The sequence below is a fragment of the Danio rerio genome, chromosome 20 (assembly GCF_049306965.1).
Source record: "Danio rerio strain Tuebingen ecotype United States chromosome 20, GRCz12tu, whole genome shotgun sequence".
Classification (NCBI taxonomy): domain Eukaryota; kingdom Metazoa; phylum Chordata; class Actinopteri; order Cypriniformes; family Danionidae; genus Danio; species Danio rerio.
The window spans coordinates 14,880,305-14,902,264 of record NC_133195.1 but is presented as its reverse complement, the minus strand read 5'-3'; the positions used below and the strand labels follow the sequence as shown (position 1 = coordinate 14,902,264).

General features: G+C 38.3%; 1 protein-coding gene and 1 long non-coding RNA gene across 4 annotated transcripts in view; one reads left to right on the top strand and one right to left on the bottom strand.

Annotated features, from left to right (window-relative positions):
• tagapb (T cell activation RhoGTPase activating protein b) overlaps window positions 1-16,480 on the top strand; it is a 74,421-nt gene extending 57,941 nt beyond the window's left edge. The window contains exons 4-13 of one of the 3 annotated variants that reach the window (XM_068215422.2): window positions 4,425-4,466; window positions 5,017-5,101; window positions 5,268-5,315; window positions 5,497-5,566; window positions 6,011-6,165; window positions 7,617-7,778; window positions 9,204-9,313; window positions 9,607-9,787; window positions 10,126-10,234; window positions 14,031-16,480. In XM_068215422.2, the coding sequence (XP_068071523.1) occupies window positions 4,425-4,466; window positions 5,017-5,101; window positions 5,268-5,315; window positions 5,497-5,566; window positions 6,011-6,165; window positions 7,617-7,778; window positions 9,204-9,313; window positions 9,607-9,787; window positions 10,126-10,234; window positions 14,031-15,232 (2,164 nt within the window). In that variant the 3' untranslated portion in view covers window positions 15,233-16,480. Of the gene's footprint in view, window positions 1-4,349; window positions 4,467-5,016; window positions 5,102-5,267; window positions 5,316-5,496; window positions 5,567-6,010; window positions 6,166-7,616; window positions 7,779-9,203; window positions 9,314-9,606; window positions 9,788-10,125; window positions 10,235-14,030 lie in introns of those variants that run through there. The other 2 variants (NM_001365334.1, NM_001004548.2) reach the window with 2 other exon arrangements.
• Window positions 717-17,671, bottom strand: LOC141379257 (uncharacterized). The gene is made up of 4 exons (XR_012395765.1): window positions 17,500-17,671; window positions 1,385-1,507; window positions 1,022-1,148; window positions 717-844 (listed from the first exon to the last, which is right to left on the bottom strand). It is a non-coding gene; the product is annotated as an uncharacterized lncRNA (long non-coding RNA).
• Between the last annotated feature and the right edge of the window lie 4,289 nt (window positions 17,672-21,960).

Genomic DNA, 21,960 nt, shown 5'->3' with positions numbered 1-21,960 from the left:
GGAAATGATGCCCAGAAACCAGTGGCAGTAAGGTAGAGTTGTCGAAGTCATTCAGGTCAATGATGGCTTAGATCAACAAGTTAAACCTCAAACAGGAGATCGAAGACTTTGAGCACTTCCAGGTGCAGAGAGCTCAGCCTCGGGTGTTCTGGTGATTTCAGGGATGAGTCGACGATTGCTAATAAAACTGTCCAGAATGCACAAACAAATATCCAAGATCTCTTGTTGGGTGTATGATGTAAAGGCACAACTGATGCCAACAGACCCAAAATGAGGAGGAATAATACTGCAAAAGTGTGAAAATTGGATAGACGCTGGGTTTAGCAATGTGTACACGCCGCTATCTTATCTCAATTTAATAAGTTGTCTTGTTACCTTGTGCTAAAACTCAGCTATAAACAGCAGACTCCAGTTATAGGAATAATAACTGTTATTTGGTTTTTCCTTTATGGCAAAGCAGAACGAGGTATAGTTGTTTTGTATTTGTATACTAGTACTTTGATGTTGTTTACTGAACTATGCTTTGAGTTTGTATTGTGAATGTGTGTATAATATGCTTTACATCCTTGTGATTGTTTACTCTGTGTTTATTTTTTTCGGTCTGTGTAGTTTTACGATGCAATTCGCAACACAGTGACAGGAAACAAGTAAATCATATGAATCGTTTTATACAGTTACAACGGGTTTTTGGCTTTTGGTCAAATAAATTACCATACAAGCATCAGTGAAAACTCTCTGCCTTCTTCTTTGATGCCATGAGGCCGCTACAGTCTCCATATCTTGAAATCTGGGAGAAGTTGTTTGTCTCCAGCCAAGACCGTCTGGCAGGAAAAACACAGGGAGACTGAAAGAGAAGAACAGTATTTCAAATTTGGGTCAATAATGGCAATTTCACAGAAATTTAATGTCTGTCACTGGTCTCCAGGTCTGGCCAAATCTTGTTGCAAAGCCGCTAGTTTCAACCAGATTTTTCCCAATTTTCAGTCTAAGACTACAGTCTGGTTGTAGCGACCCCATTTACCACCGTTTCAATCAAGTCAGCCAGCTTGGTGGGGTTTTGAGCCGCACTGACCACTTTCATCAATCGTCGATCATGTATCCAGCTGCAAACATCCCGGCAGGACAAGTGGGCTCTCCCAAGCCGAAACCTGTCAAGAAGATGGTGTCAATTACGTTCAGAGACCAGTTGATCAAATCCATAATTCCTTATTTGCTTAACACATGCAACTTCATTTATATGAAAATGTTTGATTTTTAAAAAGAGCCGTGCCTCCAAATTCCACCCCTAACCCTAGCCCTCAATGAGGGATGAGCTAATAATACTAAAAAGTAGAAATGAGATCGTACAAATTTATACGAATTAGCCACTAAATCAAAAAGTTACCAATTGCTGTGGGACTGTAGTGGTTCATTCATATCTCCTTTTAGATGAATGTGTGGTTTCAGACGTGAGCTATTAAAGGGAAGTCAGTCATAATCTTCCATAATCAGCATTATTGGACTGTTGCTATAACAGAAAAAGTGAAGTTAGTTGTGGATTCAGTCACATGTTTTTAAAACCAATAGAGGCCTTCCAATAAAACAACAATAATGAGAATCATGGCACTGAGGGAAATAGAAAGATTTTCTTTTTCATTTACTAAAATGTGTTGGACACTAACGATTGAACATATTTGAAACTATAAATTAAGAGTTAAGATGCAAAAACCTCTAAAAAATGTCTGCCCCTTTTGTTTATGTTTAGTTATTTCATGTTAAAATTGCTGAAAATACCCCATTCTTTGCTATAAAGATGGTTACTGAATTGAGTAATAGAAGTCTGAGAAAACTGCTAACTTTAGAAAAAAATTTCAGATGGCACTTAAAGGTTTTTGCATCTGAACTCTTCATATTTTTAAAAACTATACTTACCAATAACATAGACTTAAAGTTTTAATTTAATGTTTATTTAATCTGTGCAAGTTAATCCACTAAATAGTTTTTTTTTTGTTTATTTTGTTAAACTTTAATCAATGTCTGGCCATTCACTTTCAAGTTTGGTGTAGTGGTCCTTTTTTGTTGATGTCAGTTTGATATCTTCAGCCAAAAAGTTTTAACCATGCCCCTTTTTACGTTAGTTTGCTATGATTGAATGACATGCAAAGAAAGCTCCCTACTCAAATATTCCTTTTCAGGTGGAAGTACTTTAAGTAATCATACCAAAGTCCCTTTGAGTCAAGTCATTTCACTTGGCGGCCATCTTTGAAACACTTCTCTAGCAGTATGCTCGGGCATTCTGTCTGAATGGGGAAACATCAAATTCTTCAAAACTGTTTGCCAAGATTATGATTGCATTACATATTTGGAATCACCGATAAAATTTAACAACAACTGGCTCAAAGATTAATTTCTTAATGGTTAAATCAAAAAAATTGGCATTTTTTTTTTAGGTTGCCTGAGCTAATGTGCATGCACACTCAAAATGAATGAGATTACGACACCAACCTCAACACATTATCTTCTGAATAATGATCAAAATAATAAATAAATAAAAAATAAATAAACCAAAAAAAAAATTTTTTTTTCAAGTGTACTTGGTTCGGGGCTGCATGGTGGTGCAGTGGGTAGCACAATCGTCTCACAGCAAGAAGGTCGGTGATTCAAGCCCCAGCTGTGTCAGTTGGCATTTGCATGTTCTCCTCATGTTAGAGTGGGTTTCCTCCGGGTGCTCCGGTTTCCCCCACAATCCAAAGACTTGAGGTACAGGTGAATTGGGCATGCAGTGTATGTGAGTATGTTTAAGAGTGTGGTTGTTTCCCAGTGTGGTTGTTTCCTAGTGTTGGCCCTACAGATGGTTTTCAGAAGCAGGAACTGGAAGACCAGTCAGGATAGAGGGAAAAGTGAATGCAGCAATGTACAGACACATCTTGAATGAAAACCTTCTTCAGAGTGCTCTTGACCTCAGACTGGGGTGACGGTTCATCATCCAGCAGGCCAATGACCCAAAGCACACCGCCAAAATATCAATGGAGTGGCTTCACAACAACTCAGTGAATGTCCATGAGTGGTCCAGCCAGAGCCCAGACCTAAATCCTATTGAACATCTCTGAAGAGATGGCAGTACACTGTCACTTTCCATCCAACGTGATAGAGCTTGAGAGTTACTGCAAAGAGGAATGGGCAAAACTTCCCAAGAACAGGTGTGCCAAGCTTGTGGCATCATATTCAAAAAGACTTGAGGCTGTAATTGCTGCCAAAGGTGCATCAATAAAGCATTGAGCAAAGTCTGTAAATACTTATGTATATGTGATTACATTGTAATCATGGGGTATTGTGAGTAGAATTTTGAGGAAATAAACTAATTTAATCCATTCTGGAATAAGGCTGTCACATAAAAAATGTGGAAAAGAACTGTGAATACTTTTTGAATGCACTGTATGTTTGTATTTTTTGATTGGCTTCAGAGCAAACCACAGTTAAGCTGCAGTCACACTAGAGTTTGAGCCAGCGAATCTCTGTTGTACGATGCTGTGAAAAGGGGTGGGATTAAATAAGATGATTAAACATTAAAAAAAGTGAGTGATTGCTCCAGATTTTAAATTTCTGTCCAGGGAGGTCATGTTTTGATCCTTGATTGGTCTCACGCAGTCAACTGATGCGATTTCGCTGGTCAGAGTTCACCAAGCTTGAACTTTGCACCGCAGTGACCTCCGAAATTTGATGCATGACCTTGCAATTCCGGTCTGACGCATTTACATGCGTATGAATGGAAGTCTATGGGGAGACATGTCCAGTGTGACTACAGGTTCATCCAATGACTTGTCTAAATAACTTGCTTTTTTTATCTAATTAAGAATTTTAAACTGCAATTTAAGCTGACTGATAGTATCAAAATAACTAGAAAATTATTGATTATTTGCCATCATGGCAAAGACAAAATAAATTAATTACTAAACTATTATGTTTAAAAATGTGTTAAAAAAACTTCTCTCTGTTAAATAGCACAACGATATTTAATAAATTGTTTAATATTCAGAGGAGGGCTAAAAGTTTTGTCTTCAACTTGTACCTCACCTCCGTGAGGAAGACACTTAGTCATCACTTCTGCAGAAAAAAGCTCTATCTTTATGTACTCCAAAAATAAAACTGTCAACACACATCTCAGCTACATGTTCTACTAGGTCCAATCTGACTGGAGGCCGTAGAGCTGCAAGTCTTTCAGATAAACTTTCCACTTGTCACCGAGACACGGTCTGAAAGAAGGAAGTGGTATCTCTAGCTGTGATGTTGCTTCCTGTCCTCGTGTCTCACTGAGACTTTCCTGCCCTTTTTGTTGTAAAGAGGTCGAGGGTGTGTGGCCTCTACACTCACAACATCATCATCATCACGCGAAATACGACTACTGTGGATTACTAACTCAAGCCATGCTTTTTTCTGCATTGCAGCTTGCCTGAGCTGAGGGATCACTGGTTACAGACTTTACACAGGTGAGCACTCGTTTACAACTCTAACGTTTACTACATGTACTTTTACAACAGTTGGAAAACATGCAAATCAAGAAATTATGAAATTCAGTTTTGCCACATATCTACAGTTAAAGGGGTAGTTCACAAAAAAGAAAATTTGCTCAATATTACTCAATATTTAAGTGATTCTAAACCTTTATGAGTTTCTTTCATCTGTTGAACACAAATAAAAAAAATGTTAAACTGTTAGAAACCTGTAACCACTGACTTCAATTGACAAATACTATTAAAGTCAATGATTAGCAGTTTTCAGCTTTTTTCAAAAAAAAAAAAAAAAAAACTTATTTTGTGTTCAACTGAAGAAAGTACTTCATCAAGGTTTCAAACAAGTAAAGAGTGATAAAATGGTGACAGACTTTTAGTTTTTGGTTAAAGCTATCTAACTTTAATGCTGCAAAAGCAAATTAACATGTTTTCTAGCTGCTCAGGCTAGTTGAGATATTTGGTTTTGTTTACTTATTTTTACAGTAGTTGCAGAACTGAAATTTTGCAATTTGAAATGTGGTGACAGGAAAACTGTGGAGGCAAGGTTGTTAGCGGGCAGCACTTCCCCACCCCCCAGCGTCCTCATGAAGGTGCTGAGCGGCAATACCACGGTACACCTTCCTCTGATTCATTTACAGTACATTAGTGATCAGCAAAGGTCATAAATGCTTGGAATGGGATATTTCCCTTTTATCTCAGAGGATGTAAGTCTTTGGTCTGCAAATGTCTTTGGGTTTTGTGGTAGAAATACTGAACATTCACCTTGCTGTCTTACAGAATAAAACGCTAAGTGGAGATGGGATGGACTCTGACTTACTTGTTGATGTGAGTGATGTGTTTATTACTTCATTTTAGATATATGAAGGTACAAAAGCTGTCACTTGGGTGGTACCTTTTAAAATGGTACACATTTAAGTACGTGTCTATATGTAAAACATGGATGATTTTTGTTGTCACACCCTACTACTCCTTCATGTGCTCATGACAAACATGTGCCTGTTTCTAGAGCAACGGCAAAAACTCCGCCCTTTCAAAAGAGTTGCATAACCAGGAGGCACATGCACAGCAGCCGATTGGTAAGTTTAAACTATATAAAATGGCTGTTCAAAACCACATGTTTGGTTTGGTGCCCGCCAGTGAGAGAAAAAAACTGTGAAACTGAGTGGGAGCAAGAAAAAAAAAAAAAAGCTTGAGAACAAAGTTGTGAAAAACAAAGTCTGAAGGCTGACTATCATAAAAGGGATAGTTCACCTAAAAATGATCTTGGTCACACCTTTATAAACATGTTTATTCTGACTAAACTTTAAGAGAAAGATGAAAACATGTAAGCATTGACATCCATAGTAGAAAAAATAAAAGACCTTCTTCTGTTTTACAGAAGAAAGAAAGTCAGGATTGGAACATGTGAAGAATTTTTCTTTTTTGGTTGAACTATGCCTTAAAACCTTCAGTAAATGTAAACAATTCTTAATGTTTAACTCAATTACTAGAGGTTAACCATGTATCTCGCTTTGCCTCAGGGGAAAACGGAGGCAAAAAGTCCTTTAAAATCCCATTTAAGCTGAAGAGAAGCTCCACAAGCCCAAGTGTTACTGCTCATCCTGAGTCCAGTACAAAGAACTTGCTGTTCGGACGAAATCTCCAAGATGACACTGCGCTCCCAAAACCAATTGCTGTACGTCAATGTATTGTATTGATGCATTATTGTTGCTTGTGTATTTTTGGGGGGTCAGGAGCAAGCAATCTGTCTTCAAAACTACAGCTGCAATCATTGGGACATGTGATGGGTCTTTTTTTAGACGTTCTGCGATTTCTTGCTAGCCTTATCTAAACCTCAATCAGAGCTTTTCAAGATCTTTTTGATTCAGTATAGAAATACAAAACAACATTGAATTTTTGCCAAAACGCCCTTGCAAAAGAAAGAAATCGAAGAAACTGAAGTGAAATCCCTGCTGAAAAAACAGCATTTTCTGGTAAAGTATGTTTTGATGCTGGTCTTGCTGATTTCAATGCTAGTCTTGGTGGTCTCAAGGCTGGTCTTGCTGGTCAGGACCAGCATAAAAGAAAATTTGTTGACCACATCAAAGTGCACTGACAGACAGCTAACCTCCAGACTGAGTACTTCAGACAATCCAAAACTTAACATATTGACACAGATTAAATGTTTTTTGGATCTTCAAATGCAATTGGTGAAGTATCGCATGAGAAAGAAGTGATGGAAATGGCACATTTCATTAATATTATGTTTTTTTAAGCTTGAGGTGGTTTTGGACTTTGCAGAAAAGGGTTAAGGCAAATAATGGAATATATGGAAACACATTTGCCGAACAAACTCTATCGTAGCAAACATTACATCCATGTGAATAATCTGCTGTCACCATTATGCTTGTCTTGTTTACTGTTGGTAACTAGGTTACCAATACTACAGTCAGCCTCTCTAACAATTTAATGGAAACCTAATTCACATTTAGTGAGATTTTCTTTACATAATGATGGAAACCGGCAACACGGAGGCTCAGTGGTTACCACTGTCAACTCACAGCAAGAAGGTCACTGGTTCAAGTACCTGCTGGGCCAGGAGGCGTTCCTGTGTGGAATTTGTATGTTCTCCCCGTGTTGGTGTGGGTTTCATTCGGATGCTCCAGTTTCCCCCACAGTCCAAAGACATGTGGTATAGGTGAATTGAATATACAAAATTGATCGTAATGTGTGTGTGTGTGTGTGTGTGTGTGTGTGTGTGTGTGTTTGTGAAGGAATGTATGTGGGTGTTTATCCCGCTGGAAGGGCATCTGCTGCATAAAACATTTGCTGGAATAGTTGGTGGTTCATTCTGTTGTGGCGACCTCTAAAATAGAGACTAAGCTGAAGGAAAATGAATGAATGAATGAATGAATGAATGAATGAATGAATGATGGTAACCCAGCAATAAGATAACACAGTAACCCAACAAGATCCCACTGGTTGGTAGCGTCGATTGGTACAATGTGAATTGGCATTTGCACTGTCAAAACTAGAATGTGTAGAAAGTAAACAGGATGATTTTTGTTGTTGTTGTTGTTAAATGTTGTTGTTATGCTGACTATAGTTTCTAAAGTCTAAAATGTCTCTTTGTTTGTCCCTCAACAGGAAATACTCCTGTTGTTGTTCAGGAAGGGGCCAGTTACTGAGGGGGTCTTTAGAGTCTCATGTAACAGCAAAAACCTGCATACTCTCAGAAATCAGCTCAATTCTGGGGCTGAGGTGGACATGGATGCCCTGCCTGTGACACTCTTGGTTGGTTTGCTGAAGGTGAGTAATACCAAAGTCCCTTTAAGGCAAGTCAATTCACTCGACTGCCATTTTTAAAAGACAGTATGCCTAGGCTTTCTGTTTGAATGGGGAAACATCAAATTCTCCAAAACTGTGCCAAGCTTACGATTACATTACATATTTGAAATCACCAAATTCAAACTAAACTGTCTCATAAGTTTTGTTTCTAAACGGTTGAATCAAAATGAATTTTTCAGGTTGCCCAAGATAATGTGTCTGCGCACTCGAAAGAAATGAGATCACGACACTAACCTCATTTTTGACTGTTACACATTATCATCCTTTAAATAATGCCTTCGATCGCACTGGTCTTTAGAAGTAATTCCCAACTTGGTCTTGATGGCAAGTTCCCTCTCAAAATGTCAGCAACTCTTTGTTTACAAATTTGTGGGTCTTTGAGTACAGGATGGACTGCACCTCGCGTTCATTTCATACAGATTACAAAATCAAAAATACATTTGTTTTGCAAGTGTAGTTGGTTCATTTAAACTTAAAAAGATTGTAAACTTTATGTGGATCTGTTTTTCAAGTCTGTAAAGCAAGTAATCGCTAAGATTCCAGTACGTTTGTTGACCACAAAATTTTTCATAATAGCACATGTCTGGACCGTGTCCCTCCCCTGATGAAACGTCTATAGCGATCAATGATTGGCTATTATACTATAAGGCAGGGCTTCATTCACCATGTTGATCATTACAATTTTCCCATTCTAAACTATACAAGTGACATAGTCTTTGGTAATGCTCAGGGTGCGTCTCAATCAGCTACCTTATCCAGAAGTCAGTGCACTAATTAGGGACCCATTTTACTGTAAGTCCTGTCTCAATTGCAAAATTCTTCAAGCACTCTAAAATGTTTGCTTTTTGTAAAGTTGTGAAAATTAGGGAGCATCAATGCGTACTATGCAAATTTAACGGAAGTTCGGAAGCAGAAATATAAATCCCATAAATCAAATCATACGCAACCAAGCATAGTCTAAAGAAAGAAGATAGCTAGAATGAAGATAGCTAGACAGGTTAAAAACAATCTAGAACACTCAGAATTGTTTAGTGGTTGAAATGTTGCTGGTTTATATGAAACAAACAACTATTTAACTATAATGTTCTTTTAAACATTTTGTAAAAAGTAATATATGAAAAATGTTAGTTACTACTATTAGTTTCATGATCTACAATGAGGACATCACACTCAGTTGCCCAATGTGTAGTGAACCAAGCTCACAGTCCTTACCAGTGCATAATGTCACATATATAACCAATTGATCCACAACCTGATTGAGACACACCCTCAGTGTTTACGTTGGAAACAGTCTTTCCTATGCATGTCTCGCATCTACGCCCTTCTTTAATTTCTGATATGTCTAAGACTTAATGAGTCATTTCTGTGTTTTTAATTCACTGACAGATTTTTCTGAGGGAACTGCCTGGAGGTTTGCTGATGTCTGAGCATTATGAAAGCTGGATTGGTGCTCTGGAGAAAGAGCGGACAGAGGAGGTGCAAAGTGAGCTGAGAGGGTGAGCAGGACTTAACTTACAGTAAACTCACTGTAGTTTCGGGATGAAAAGAGAAACTGAGCAGATGCGGGGGCTGTCAAAAACAAAAAAGTCCCTGGCACAGACTGGGTGATAGTAACAGGGGGTTTCTTTGGACTTTCTATGTCCCCTTTAGAGATTTGTGAATAGGGAAATTAGAAGCTGACCACAAAATGTCAGAAAGATAGTTCTGCTTTTGTCCTTCCTCTCCAATCAAATCAAAGCCTGAGGAGATGTTCAAAGGACCTAACCGTTTGTTTTCCCATTGCTCTCAGAATGGCCGAGAAGTTGCCCAAAGCAAACAGTCTCCTCCTGCAGCACCTGTTGTGCCTTTTTCACCACATCAGCCAGCGATCAGAAACCAACAAAATGGATGCCAAGAATCTAGCTGTGTGCATTGCTCCAACCTTGCTGCATCGTGACAGCCAGCCCCTAGACGTAGATGTTGTGGAAAAGGTCAGATACTTGGGTTTTTGTTGACATGGCCTTTTTAAAATAAATTCTGAAATTATCTATTTGCCTGAGGTCCGGTTTCAACAGCACTTAACACAAAGCTGTAGTCTGAGCTAGAATGTATACCAGATGTCTCAGTAATGCAGCAATGTTTTTTATTTTTTTATGAGACACCTCTGCAATCTCGCTTTGACTAATCTGTTCATTTAAGATCAAAACTTGGCACTGTCATTTGCATGCGGTTTTAGATGCATAAAAACCACAATACCAAAAGCACCGTGACAGAGTTTGCAAACACTACTTAGTGCGCTGTATTAAATAGACTTTCTTTTCTCTTTTAGGTCACAAAACTTATACAGTTCCTGACTGAGAATTGCTGTGAGATATTTGGACATGATATCCTGACGTTGTTTGGGGATCTAGAAGATCGGAAGGCCACTGACAAGTCGGGTAAATAAATATGAAACATTGAAAATATGAAACCATTCCTAAAGTTACATAATCTATGGATCATCAGTTAGCACTTTCTGAAGCAACAACTCATAGTATGTGTCTTGATTCAAAATTATTAAATAATCTTACCTACAGAATCAAGAGCCCTGTTTATGATTTTGAGGTTGACCACACGCAAGTCTGAACAGGATGTTCACCAAACTGTTATTGTAAATAGCTACTATTGCATTCAGACAACCTGAAAACATGAGTCTTTCTGTGCCACCAGTGTAGCCAAATTAAATTAAATCACAAATAAAAAAAAAACATCATAAGATGGTCACTATGGTTTGAAATTAGTAGCTGCTTTGGTAACATTTTGAACCAGCAACAAATCAGCTAATAGTCATCATATCAGTTTCAATTTTTTGGAGCACTTTAAAATGGTGGGATGTTGTAACCCAACTTTGGGTCAAATATGAACAAACTCAATGTTGGCCCTGCTAAAAAATCCAGCTTAATCCAGCCTAGGTTGGTTGAGTGATTTTAGCTGGCTGACTAGCCTGGTTTTAGAGGGGGTTTGGCCATTTCCAGCTATTTCCAGCCTGGTCTTAGCTGGTTAGGTTGGAAAATGATTCTTTCACATGTTGCTGCAATGGTATTAAAGTAGAGTTGTCAAAAGTATTGAGTTTAAAACCAATCAATACCTAAATTTATCATTTCTCGCAAACAATTCAGAGCTTTTGAGTACTTGAGTTCTTAAACACTGTTGATTGGCCAGTGTGTTCACATGCTCAAAATAAATGACTGTGATTGGCCATGAAGGTCATCAAGCGTGAAGATACACAGACACTGGAGTATTTCAAACCAGTTGAATTCTAGTCTAATGACCAGTGAGTTCTAACTTATCTAAATGGGTCCAAGACTAATCAGCTACTATGTTCCAAAACAAGCTTGATCATCTAGAACTGGTATAACAGATTGTTAGCTGATGGTCTACTACAGCTATGGGAGGCCAAATCTTGTAGAATTTAGCTTCAAACCTAATCAGACACACCAGAAACTGCTAATCATAGTCTTCATGGTTACTGTAAGGCAGTGGTTGCCAATTTTAGTCTAGTTTAATGACCAGTAAATTCTAACTTATCTAACCAGATTTAAGATTGATCAGCTACTATGTTCCAAACCCAAGCTTAATTGCCTAGAAGTGGTATGCGCATTGTTAGCTGATGGTCTACCACAGTCATGGGAGGTCAGAGTCTTATAGAATTTAGTTTCAACAATAATCAGAGCCACCAGAAACAGCTAATCACTGTCTTCAAGGGTAGTGTAAGTCAGTGGTTCCCAATTCCAGTCTAGTTTAATTACCAGTGATTTCTTATCTAAACGGGTCCAAGATTGATCAGCTACTATGCTCCAAAAACAAGCTTGAATACATAGAACTGGTATGAAATAAGATTTGTTTAAGGTCTACCACAGTCGAGGGACCCCAATGTCCTGTAGAATTTAGCTTCAACCCAAATCAAACACATCACAATTACTGACTTCAGGATTACTGTAAGGCATTGCTTCCCAATTCTGGCCTGGGACCACCGCCCTGCACATTTTCCTTACATAAAACACCGTCTTCCTTACATAAAACAATTGATTCTCATCACCAGTTCATTAACATAGAATTTCATGGACTCATCCTTATACGTCAAATTAAAAATTAATACAAAATGTGCAGAGTGGGGAGGCCCGAAGATTCAAATTAAGAACCACTGCTGTAAGGCTACAGACAGGTGAGTTTGATCATGGTTAGGGCAGAACTCTGTAGGATGGTGATGATCCAAAAATGAGGTCTCCCATCTCTGGTCTACCAACCAGAACAACCTCATGATCAACTGGAATAAAATAAAAAAGGACTAGCTCACACAAAAATGAATATTCCTTTGTGAATAACTCACCCACATGTTGTTTTAAATGTCTTAGATCTTTGCTTAACTGTAAATAATATTATTTTAGAAGACATCCTAGAGCTCTATGATTCTCCATAAACAGCAATGATCCTGACTCATTCAAAGTCCAGAAATGTACAAAAAAACATTATCAAAATCGTCCATGTGTTCAATTGGAATATTATGAATTTACAAGAATACTTTTGTGTGCGATTAAAACAAAGATATCAACTTAATTCAACAATTCCTTTAGGTTCATGAGCACTGTGTACTGATGTATACCCCTCATGCCAGCACTTCCTCTATTTGAAACAAAGCACAGGCACATCCGAGGTATACATCAGCAGAGCGACCAAGTGCAACATTCAAAAAGAGCACAGCAGTCTCGAAATTGTGTGCCCTATGCTAAGAATCTGTTGAAAAAACTCACATTTTGAGGTCTTTTTGGTATTTTTCTGGACTTTGCACAAGTCTGGACCATTGCTGTCTATGGATAATGAGGGAGCTCTCAGGTTTTATTCAAAATATCTTAATTTGTGTTCTGAAGATGAATGACAAATGGAACTAAATAAGGTTGAGTAATTAATTGTATTTGTTTGGGTCAACTAACCATTGTTAGTTCCATGTAATAAACATGTTAGTGCTGCACGATTAATCGATAAAAGATTGCAATCTCGATTCCACCCCCTAGACGATCTTAACCCAGCATTTCTACGATTTTGCCAATCATATTTTCAAGTTATGGAGAGAAGCAAAGTCTTCATACTGTTCTACATACGTTGCTCATTGCAACGTGGACACCTCTAAATGGTGTTGAAAGAGTCACATACTGTATTAATAAGGCATAATTTACAGAAAAATGTCATTTCTGGCTTCATGTAATAATGTATTCGCGGCCACGAAATCACACGTCACATGAGCTGCAGACCGTAGGCTGTTACCACAAAGAGGGCGTGCATGCCTGTGAATGAAGCCTACTTTAGTGAACAGAACTTGCATAGGCTGTAACTAACAGCTAATAAAGTTACAAATAACATCCAGTTTGTGGCACAGACTGATTGTTTGGGAGCCCCGTGAAAAGTAAGAACCGCATTTAGCAATGAAAATAAAACCGAAATTGTGCACATCATTTAAATAATCATATTGTTTTGTAGAGTTACGATTAAGACAAGCATTTAATATGTTTTTCTGTCATAGCAAACTTAAAGTATTGTGCATGAGAATAAATGTTTAACACTGTCAGTATAACTACTCTATCATATAAATTGCTGAATATAATGCAAGAAAGAATCTGATAATGACAAATGTCTGATTTTACCAGTAGAATTTTTTTTTCTAATAATGTTTAATAATGTTGTCAATAACAAATGACAAGCATATGTCTCAAACATAATATTTTTCAGAATAATGAACAGCTGTATTTTGATGTCATGTGCATTAATGACCAGGACATATTGTAAGTCTGTTTAAGTCCACCATTCAAAGTCAATTCAAAAATTTGAATTTTAACTAACAGTAGACCTACACATAACAGTATTAGTATTGTTTTACCATATGTTTGAGAAATAACAATAATAATAGGCTACTCATATTAACCTATATTTTACATGTACAGAATTGTGAGAAAATTGTGATCTTTATTTTAAGTAAAAGAACCCTGATTCTCATTTTAGCCAGAATCCTGCAGCTCTAAAACATATTAGACCAAGTTTCACAAGACAGCTACCAAATTAGCTTGGATTTTTCTGCAGGAAAAAGTTCCTTCTGCCAACTGATGATCTTACCTATTGGCTAGTCAGCATCATTGAACAAACAGAGCATTGTAAGCATGAAAGAGCCACCCAGACCTTTAACGCCTAAATTATTCTACACAGATTCAGCCTCCTTGATGTCCCCTGATATATCTTTCGAAGTCCACCAACATGACTCTGCATACGACAGCACAGATCCTGATGCGGATTGTGACTGTGTGGAAGCTGAGAGCTATGAAGAAGGCATGATGGCACATGGGAGCCTAGGCCTAAGCAAAAAGGGACGCTCTGACATTCAGTCTTGTTCCTCTGATGCTATATTTGACACATTCACCAAAACTTTCAGCCGACGAAGCTCTGAGCCCTCCATTTTATCTACTCTCCCTATAACGGGTTTGAGAGAGCTTGCTCGCAGCCATGATGACTTTTCAACAGAGAAGGAACACTTTGACAATCAGCCGCTTAAAAAGCAGAACTCAGATGACTCTTTCCTGCTTCCCAACCGCTCTGAGAACAGAAGATCCCTCAAAAAACTGGCTGGGAGTTTTAACATGGACTTGCCTATCATTGTGTCTTCTCCAACATCTAAGATTGGTTCCTGTCCATCATTCTGTTCCTCAGATAGCAGCTCCTCAAATCACTCAGAGCAGTCAAAAACTCCTTCACCTCTGCCATCCCCTGCAAACCCTCGCAAAACCCAGTCCACCAGGCATGCATCGTTCATGATTAAATCTAGACATAACCATGCTCAAGGCGACCAAGAAGTTACCCGCCGATCCCTCTCAATGAGAGCCAAGAGTCTCGGAAACTTTACATTTAACAGAAGCAGCCTGAAGAAAGGGGACTCTCAGAAGGAAGTGGTCTTCCCATGTGAAACTCTCCAGGAGGACTCGCAAAATGAGACAGAGAACCCAGATGAACTTGTTCGCCGTCGACGACCTCTTTCTGCCATTGAAGTCTTCCAGCAGGTGGACAGCCGGATGCCATGCAGCCCCCCGTCCTACGAACAGGCACTTCAGACTGGAGTTCACCAGGCCCCACCACAATACAGAGAAATGACAGTCCAACACGCCAGAGAACTAGGCAAGAAATCTCGTCCCATATCCATGAACGACAACCTACTAGACATTTACAAAGTAAACGAGTCCACAGAATGCTTAGAAACATTCACAGAGAGCATTCAATTAGATAAACCGCAGCTGGTGACATTCCGGCAGAGGGCCATGTCCGAGTCGGTATCCCAGTTGAAACATGAGAAAGTGTCACGCAGGTGTAGTCAGCCTGTTTTTGAGGAGTTCTCCTATGCTAAGGAATCTTATGTGTAAGTGATTCTTTCTTAATTGCAATATTAAACGCCTTATTAAAGGATCAGTTCACCCACATTTTTAGTTATGCTATTAATTATTTACCATCATGTCATTTTAACTCCTCTTCAGAACACAAATGAAATATTTTAGATCAAATCTGAGAGCTTCCTCATCCTCCGTAGGCAGCAATGGTCCTGAGTTAAAAGTCTTGAAAAAGAACCAAAAACATTGTCAAAGCATTCCATATGACCTTAGTGGTTCAACTGTAATCATACGAAGCTACAAGAACACTATTGTGCACCAAAAACATGTCATATTGTTCGTAGTAAATGTCCACCCTGATCTAATGTAGTAGACATAGCCAAAAGGTTTTTACAGTTTTTATGTGCACAAAAGTGTTCATGGAGCTTCGAATGACTACAGTTGAACCACTGAAGTCACATAAAATGCTTTGACAACTTTGTTGGACTTTTATGGACTTTTGGGTACTGTTGCCATCTATAAAGGATGAGGGAGCTCTCAGATTTTGTCTAAAATACCTTAATTTATGTTCTGACAATGAACGAAGGGATTTAAGTGATATGAGGGAGAGTAATTAATAACAGAATTCTCATGTTTGGGATGAACTAATCCTTTAATATTTTAAAGTGAAGTGTGCGATTTTTGTGCAAAAAAATCCTCAAGGAAATCTGCAACTGTTTCCCAAACTCTTTCCATCGGTCCAATAGTCCAACCCTAAACTCACTTCGTTGGTTAACCCACTGTTGCTATGTCAAAATAAGGTACTCATACTTTGCTGCATTGGTTGCCACTATCTTTCCCTACCAATCGCTTGCTTGTTAATATGCTGTAAAATGTGAGTTTGTTTGATTATTAATACTTTTCAAGCATCACACTGAGCACTCCTGCAAACGTAATGTGGAATGTGATTAAATAAGATTAATTTGACTGCATTCTAATACCAAACAGGACTTTAAGTTTATTTGAGATAGGATAACCTATTTTAATATAGTGAAACTGCACACTTTAGCTTTAAAATACCTTGCTAAGCTGAACTGTAGTGACACATTAAATGTGTTACACTGATCTCATATGCTAATATTGAATCTTGCCAGTATGAAGCTATGTAAATAGTTACAGTAATTAAATTGTACAACATAAAAAATAGTCTGCAATTTTGATGTAGTATGTACAGCTGTAAAATACAATATTTCTGTATAATTTACTCTTTATTTCACTACAATAAAAATCTTTAAGGCCACATGCTTTGTGTCTGAGTTTCGATTTCATATTCAAAATGAATAACGTCTTAATTATATCATAAAAGAAGTCGAAGTTATGTTTTGAACATATGCAAGACGCAAGATTCTCATTGAAGTCAAACAAGTTTGGTGATGGAAAAATCATGGTTTAGGGTTACATTCAGTATTAAGACATGCAAGAGATCTGCAGAGTGGATGGCAACATCAACAGCCTGAGGAATCAAGACATTTGTGCTGCCCATTATATTACAAACCACAGAAGAAGGCAAAGTCTTCAGCAGGATGGCACCCCTTCTCATACTTCAGCCTTCACATCAAAGTTCCTGAAAGCAAAGAAGGTCAAGGTGCTCCAAGATTGGCCAGCCCAATCACCAGATATGAATATTACTGAGCAAGTCTAGGGTAAGATGGAGGGGGCATTGAAGATGAATCCAAAGAACCTACTGTATTATTTCTGTTAAGTGGCAAGACTTAACAAAGTCAGACCTTACTGTCCTAATTAAATAATTATTGAATTATTGTTATTTTGCACATTCATTGTTTAATTTTATGATGAAGTAATAACTTTAATGTGAAAACAGCATAAAAATTATTTTGTATTTATAAAATTATGACAAAATTAAGTAAATAATCATTATATTTTCATTTCTTTGGAATTAATATTCAACAGAAAAGGGTTAAATAGTTTATGAGGAACTAAAAGAGACCAGTGCTTTCATAAAGACGGCAGTTTAAACTGCCTTGTTCCCCATCTCTGCAAAGGGTTGCATAACATAGAGAACAAAATGTCATTGAGAACAGTGTGTTCTGCGCTAGAGAGGAAGTCAGCGATCGTGGACTGATTTGGTTTTTCGCTGAATTCAGTCTGCCATCTCACGTCTATAGATATGTTCCTATTTCCTCCTCTTTCAGCCTTACTAAGAAACCATGCTAAGTGACATTTGACACACTGCACACTGTTTCTAACAGATAATGCGCACATGTGCAAACTTTTACTTTACCTTAAAGTTAAACTTTACTCACCCTTGGGCTGATTCAAAGCTATGTATGAGGTTTCCTGTGGAGCACAAAAATAATAGAAAGTTAGCTTCTATTGTCAGTAAAGATTTATACAGACACGTCTAGTTAGGTTATCATATTATCTAATATGAAATTCACAGTGAACTCTTCAATTCGATCTAGTAAACACTGATTAAAAGAGACAGAGCTAGAGACAAATATTACATAACAGAACTGTGAATGGTAGCATGTGTTTGTAGTTGCGTAACATCTCTGTTGTGTTCATTATACAGCAATAAATGGACGCTTTATGTAATGAATGCTTTATCAATGGTTAAAGTTAAACTAACAGCCAATTAGTGACTACTCAATGACATAAGCATTACCAACAAATCTAAATAGGGAACAATGATAATGGATATTAGCAAACAAAAACCCAGTTAGACCAACAGGCAAACATGAAAAGCAATTACAAGGACTCAAAAAAGACATTCTAAAAATAAAATGAGTGACGACACAAAACAAAGATCAAATGCAACTGACTGCACACACACTACTGAATATGTAATAAGTGAAAACAATGAGAAGTATGTGTATGTAATGAGGAAATGTAGGGTTGACCATTTTCTTGGAGTAACATCCAAAGCATGAGCAAAGTAGTCAGTAGTGGTATAATTTTGCAGAAACTCAAATAATGTGATATATTAAAGCAATCAAGCAGAACCACTCAATTATCAGTTTCTCTAGTTATAGCAATGTTTCTGGAAGAAATATTTCACCAAAACTTCTTTATTAATTTTTTATTACACTTTAATTTTAGTGCACTCTAAATCTTATTTATTCATTCATTCATTTTCGGCTTAGTCCCTTTATTGATCCGGGGTCGCAACAGCGAAATGAACCACCAACTTATCCAGCATATTTTTTTGCAGTGGATGCCCTTCCAGCTGCAACCCATCTCTGGGAAACATATACACACACTCATTTACACACACACACACTCACTCATACACTACGCAAACATCCCAAGGCTCCCGGAAGTTGCGGGAGTATTCCGCAAATGCATAGAGACTCCCGGATGCCCGCAAATGAATGATAATCTCCCGGAAATCGCGTGTCTCCCGCCCAGTCCTTAAATAAGGTGCCCACCCCCTCTCCACCGCATACCTCGTAGCTCTTCGGGTATGTCGCCTGCAACTCACCCCCACCGCTCATCAGGTACGTCTAGCGTGCACACGTCCCTACTATCCCACATAGAAACGCAGAGGCTCGAACCAGCAACCTTCTTGCTGTGAGGCGACAGCACTACCTACAGTACAACTGCGTCACTCTAAATCTTAGTTTAATTCAATTAATTTACATTTTGCAATGCATTATTATTCGGCTGGAATGACAATCAGCACATCCAAGTCCGAGGCCATGGTGCTCCACCGGAAATAGGTTGTTTGCCATCTCCAGGTTGGAGGAAAGTCCTTAGCCTAGGTGGAGGAGTTCAAGTATCTTGGGGTTTTGTTCACGAGTGAGGGAAGGATGGAACGTAAGTTTGACAGGCAGATTGATCCAGCAGCAGCAGTAATGCGGTCGATGTACCAGTCCATTGTTTTAAAGAAGGAGCTGAGACAAAAGGCAAAGTTTTCAATTTACCGTTCAATCTACGTTCCTACTCTCACTTATGGTCATGAGCTTTGGGTCATGTCCGAAAGGACAAGATCACAGATACAAGTGGCCAAAATTAGTTTTCTTTGCAGGGTGGCACGGTGCAACCTTTTGAATAGGGAGCTCAGAGTAGAGCCGCTGCTCATTCACATCGAGAGATGTCAGCTGAGGTAGCTCGGGCATCTGTTTCGGATGCCTCCTGGACGCCTACCTAAGGAAGTGTTCCAGGCATGTCCCACCGGAAGGAGGCCTCGGAAAAGATGCAGGACACACTGGAGAGTCTCTCAGCTGGTCTGGGAATTCCTCAGGATCTCCCCTGAGGAGCTGGAGGAAGTGTCTGGGGAAAAGGAAGTCTGGGGTTCTCTCCTAAAACAGCTGTCACCGCATCCCAGCCTGGAAAACAGTGGAAAATGAATGAATGAATGCAATAAAAATTATCAAACGCTACATACACCTTTCCAAAAAAACAGTATTATGGTATGGTTTAGACTATAAAACAGAGAGAAAGGATGCTAATATTGTCATACATTTACTTACAATTGTCCTTCACCATCTAGCTTACCAGCCACCCTGTACACTACCTGACAAAAGTTTTGTAGTTGATCCTAATTATAAGAGCAACAAATAATAACTTAACTTTTGGTTGATCATTTGGAAAAGTGGCAGAAGGTCAATTTTCTAATGAATCATCTGTTGAACTGCATCCCAATCATCACAAATACTGCAGAAGACCTGCTGGAACCTGCATGGACCCAAGAATCTCACAGAAATCAGTCAAGTTTGGTGAAGGAAAAATATGGGGGCGTGCAAGAGATCTGTAGAGTGGATGGCAACATCAACAGTCTGAGGTATCAAGACATTTGTGCTGCCCATAACATTACAAACCACAGGAGAGGGCAAATACTTCTGCAGAGCGCTCCTTCTCATACTTCAGCCTCCACATCAAAGTTCCTAAAAAGCAAAGAAGGCGCTCCAAGATTGTCCAGCCCAGTCACCATTTATAAACATTATTGAGTATGACAAGGGTAAGATGAAGCAGGAGGCATTGAAGAGAAGTCCTGCAAGAACGCTTTCTTTGCCATTCTAAATGACTTTATTAATAAGTTATTTGAGTCATTGCAGAGATGTATGGATGCAGTCCTCCAAGCTCATGGGAGTCATACATAATATTAATTCTGTTTCCACTGCAGCATGAATTTATATTCTAAACTGTACAATATTTTTGGTCAAGTGACAAGACTTTTACTTTGACAAGTAGTGTAAATCATTGTTTTTCTGGTTCGACCTATAAGTACAGCCCAAAACATGACAATAGTTGATCATTTCCAGCAACAATAATTAGTGAAATATGAATATCTGTGATGTTACCTTGCGTCTGCCACATCTGGACTAAAAAGCTGTGCATAAACACTCCGAATGGATGATTGCCCACTGAATTGAGAATGTATGTTCTGTGCGTTACTGAGTAAATATCTTTCCATACCAGCAGGTGGCAGTATCTGTATTGTCATTCCACAAAGGGAACAAGAAGCATATGCATCTCACACTAGGTGAAAGACAAATAGAGTGGAGGAACTATGACGTCACTTTGTAGGCTAATTGGCTGCTAGCATAAAACTGGTTCCCTCATGAAAATCCCTATAGGATTTGCATAGGCTTTTCGAAAATTGCAAATAATAAGCTGTGTTCAAACACTGTTCATTACAATTACACATTTTGTTTTGGATCTTAAATACAAACGTAGGAATTGAAAAGCTAACATTAGGCTATTAACGGGGCGCTCTCGGGGCGCTCGTCTGTGACGTCAGCCCCACCCTGCCACAGACAACTTATCAAGCTTGTTTTTAGGAATAATGTCCATGACAAAAAGTTAATCTCTCTGTTTATTATATTACAATCCACGGTATATAATATAAACAATTAAATACACAAAAACACAAAGACCTATGTGCCTTTTGGATCGTTTTTACATGGGAAATACATCTGTTTTGGTTTACGGTTGTTCTAAAAGTTTTTAAACTGTGTGTATAAATTTGCCTACATAGTATTATCATGCAGTTATTTTGCATTGCATGTAGTATTATGCATTGCAGTTATGATCGAGTTAAATGTGTTCAGATGAAGGAAAAAAGATGAAAAATCACTTGATCACGTGAAACTGACAGTTAACATGAATGTATTTTACACATTTATTCACACATTTGCATTAGTGAGAGCAGGAAAGAGACAGGCTGCACTAGTAAGCAGTACCTTCATAATACTGTTTATTAAAATAAATGATCAAATGAATCTGTTGCGACAGCCTTTACAAGTGAAGGAATTATCTACACACAATCTAAATTCCCGATAATAATACTACAAACTATAAGATACTATTCATGAAAATACCTAAATAACAGACAAATCCAAATGTCCAGCACAAGCGAGCTGCGCTCCAGACCAGATCAGCTTAATGACGTATAATGTCCCCGACACTGCCTGCATTCCAATTTAGCAACTTGATAGCAACAGTCCTTTTAAAGAAGTATAACAAATTTAAAAATTCAAGAGTGTGCTGTAACTGATGTGTTTTGTGTCGTAGAACAAAACGTGAAAGTATCTTCAGTTTGTGTTAGCCACAAACCTTATTTAAGCGATTTTACTGAAACCCCATTGAAAAAACCCATTGACTTTGGTACGAGGGAACCGGAACTGCTAAAATGCTGACTCGCTTCAGGGTTTTTGCATACAAATTGACGTAATAGTTCCTCCACTCTATTCTAAATAAATAGCCCTATAGCAGGCTACAAGTGTTCACCAAATAATTTTTTGCAGTGCAGAAATGGGAGC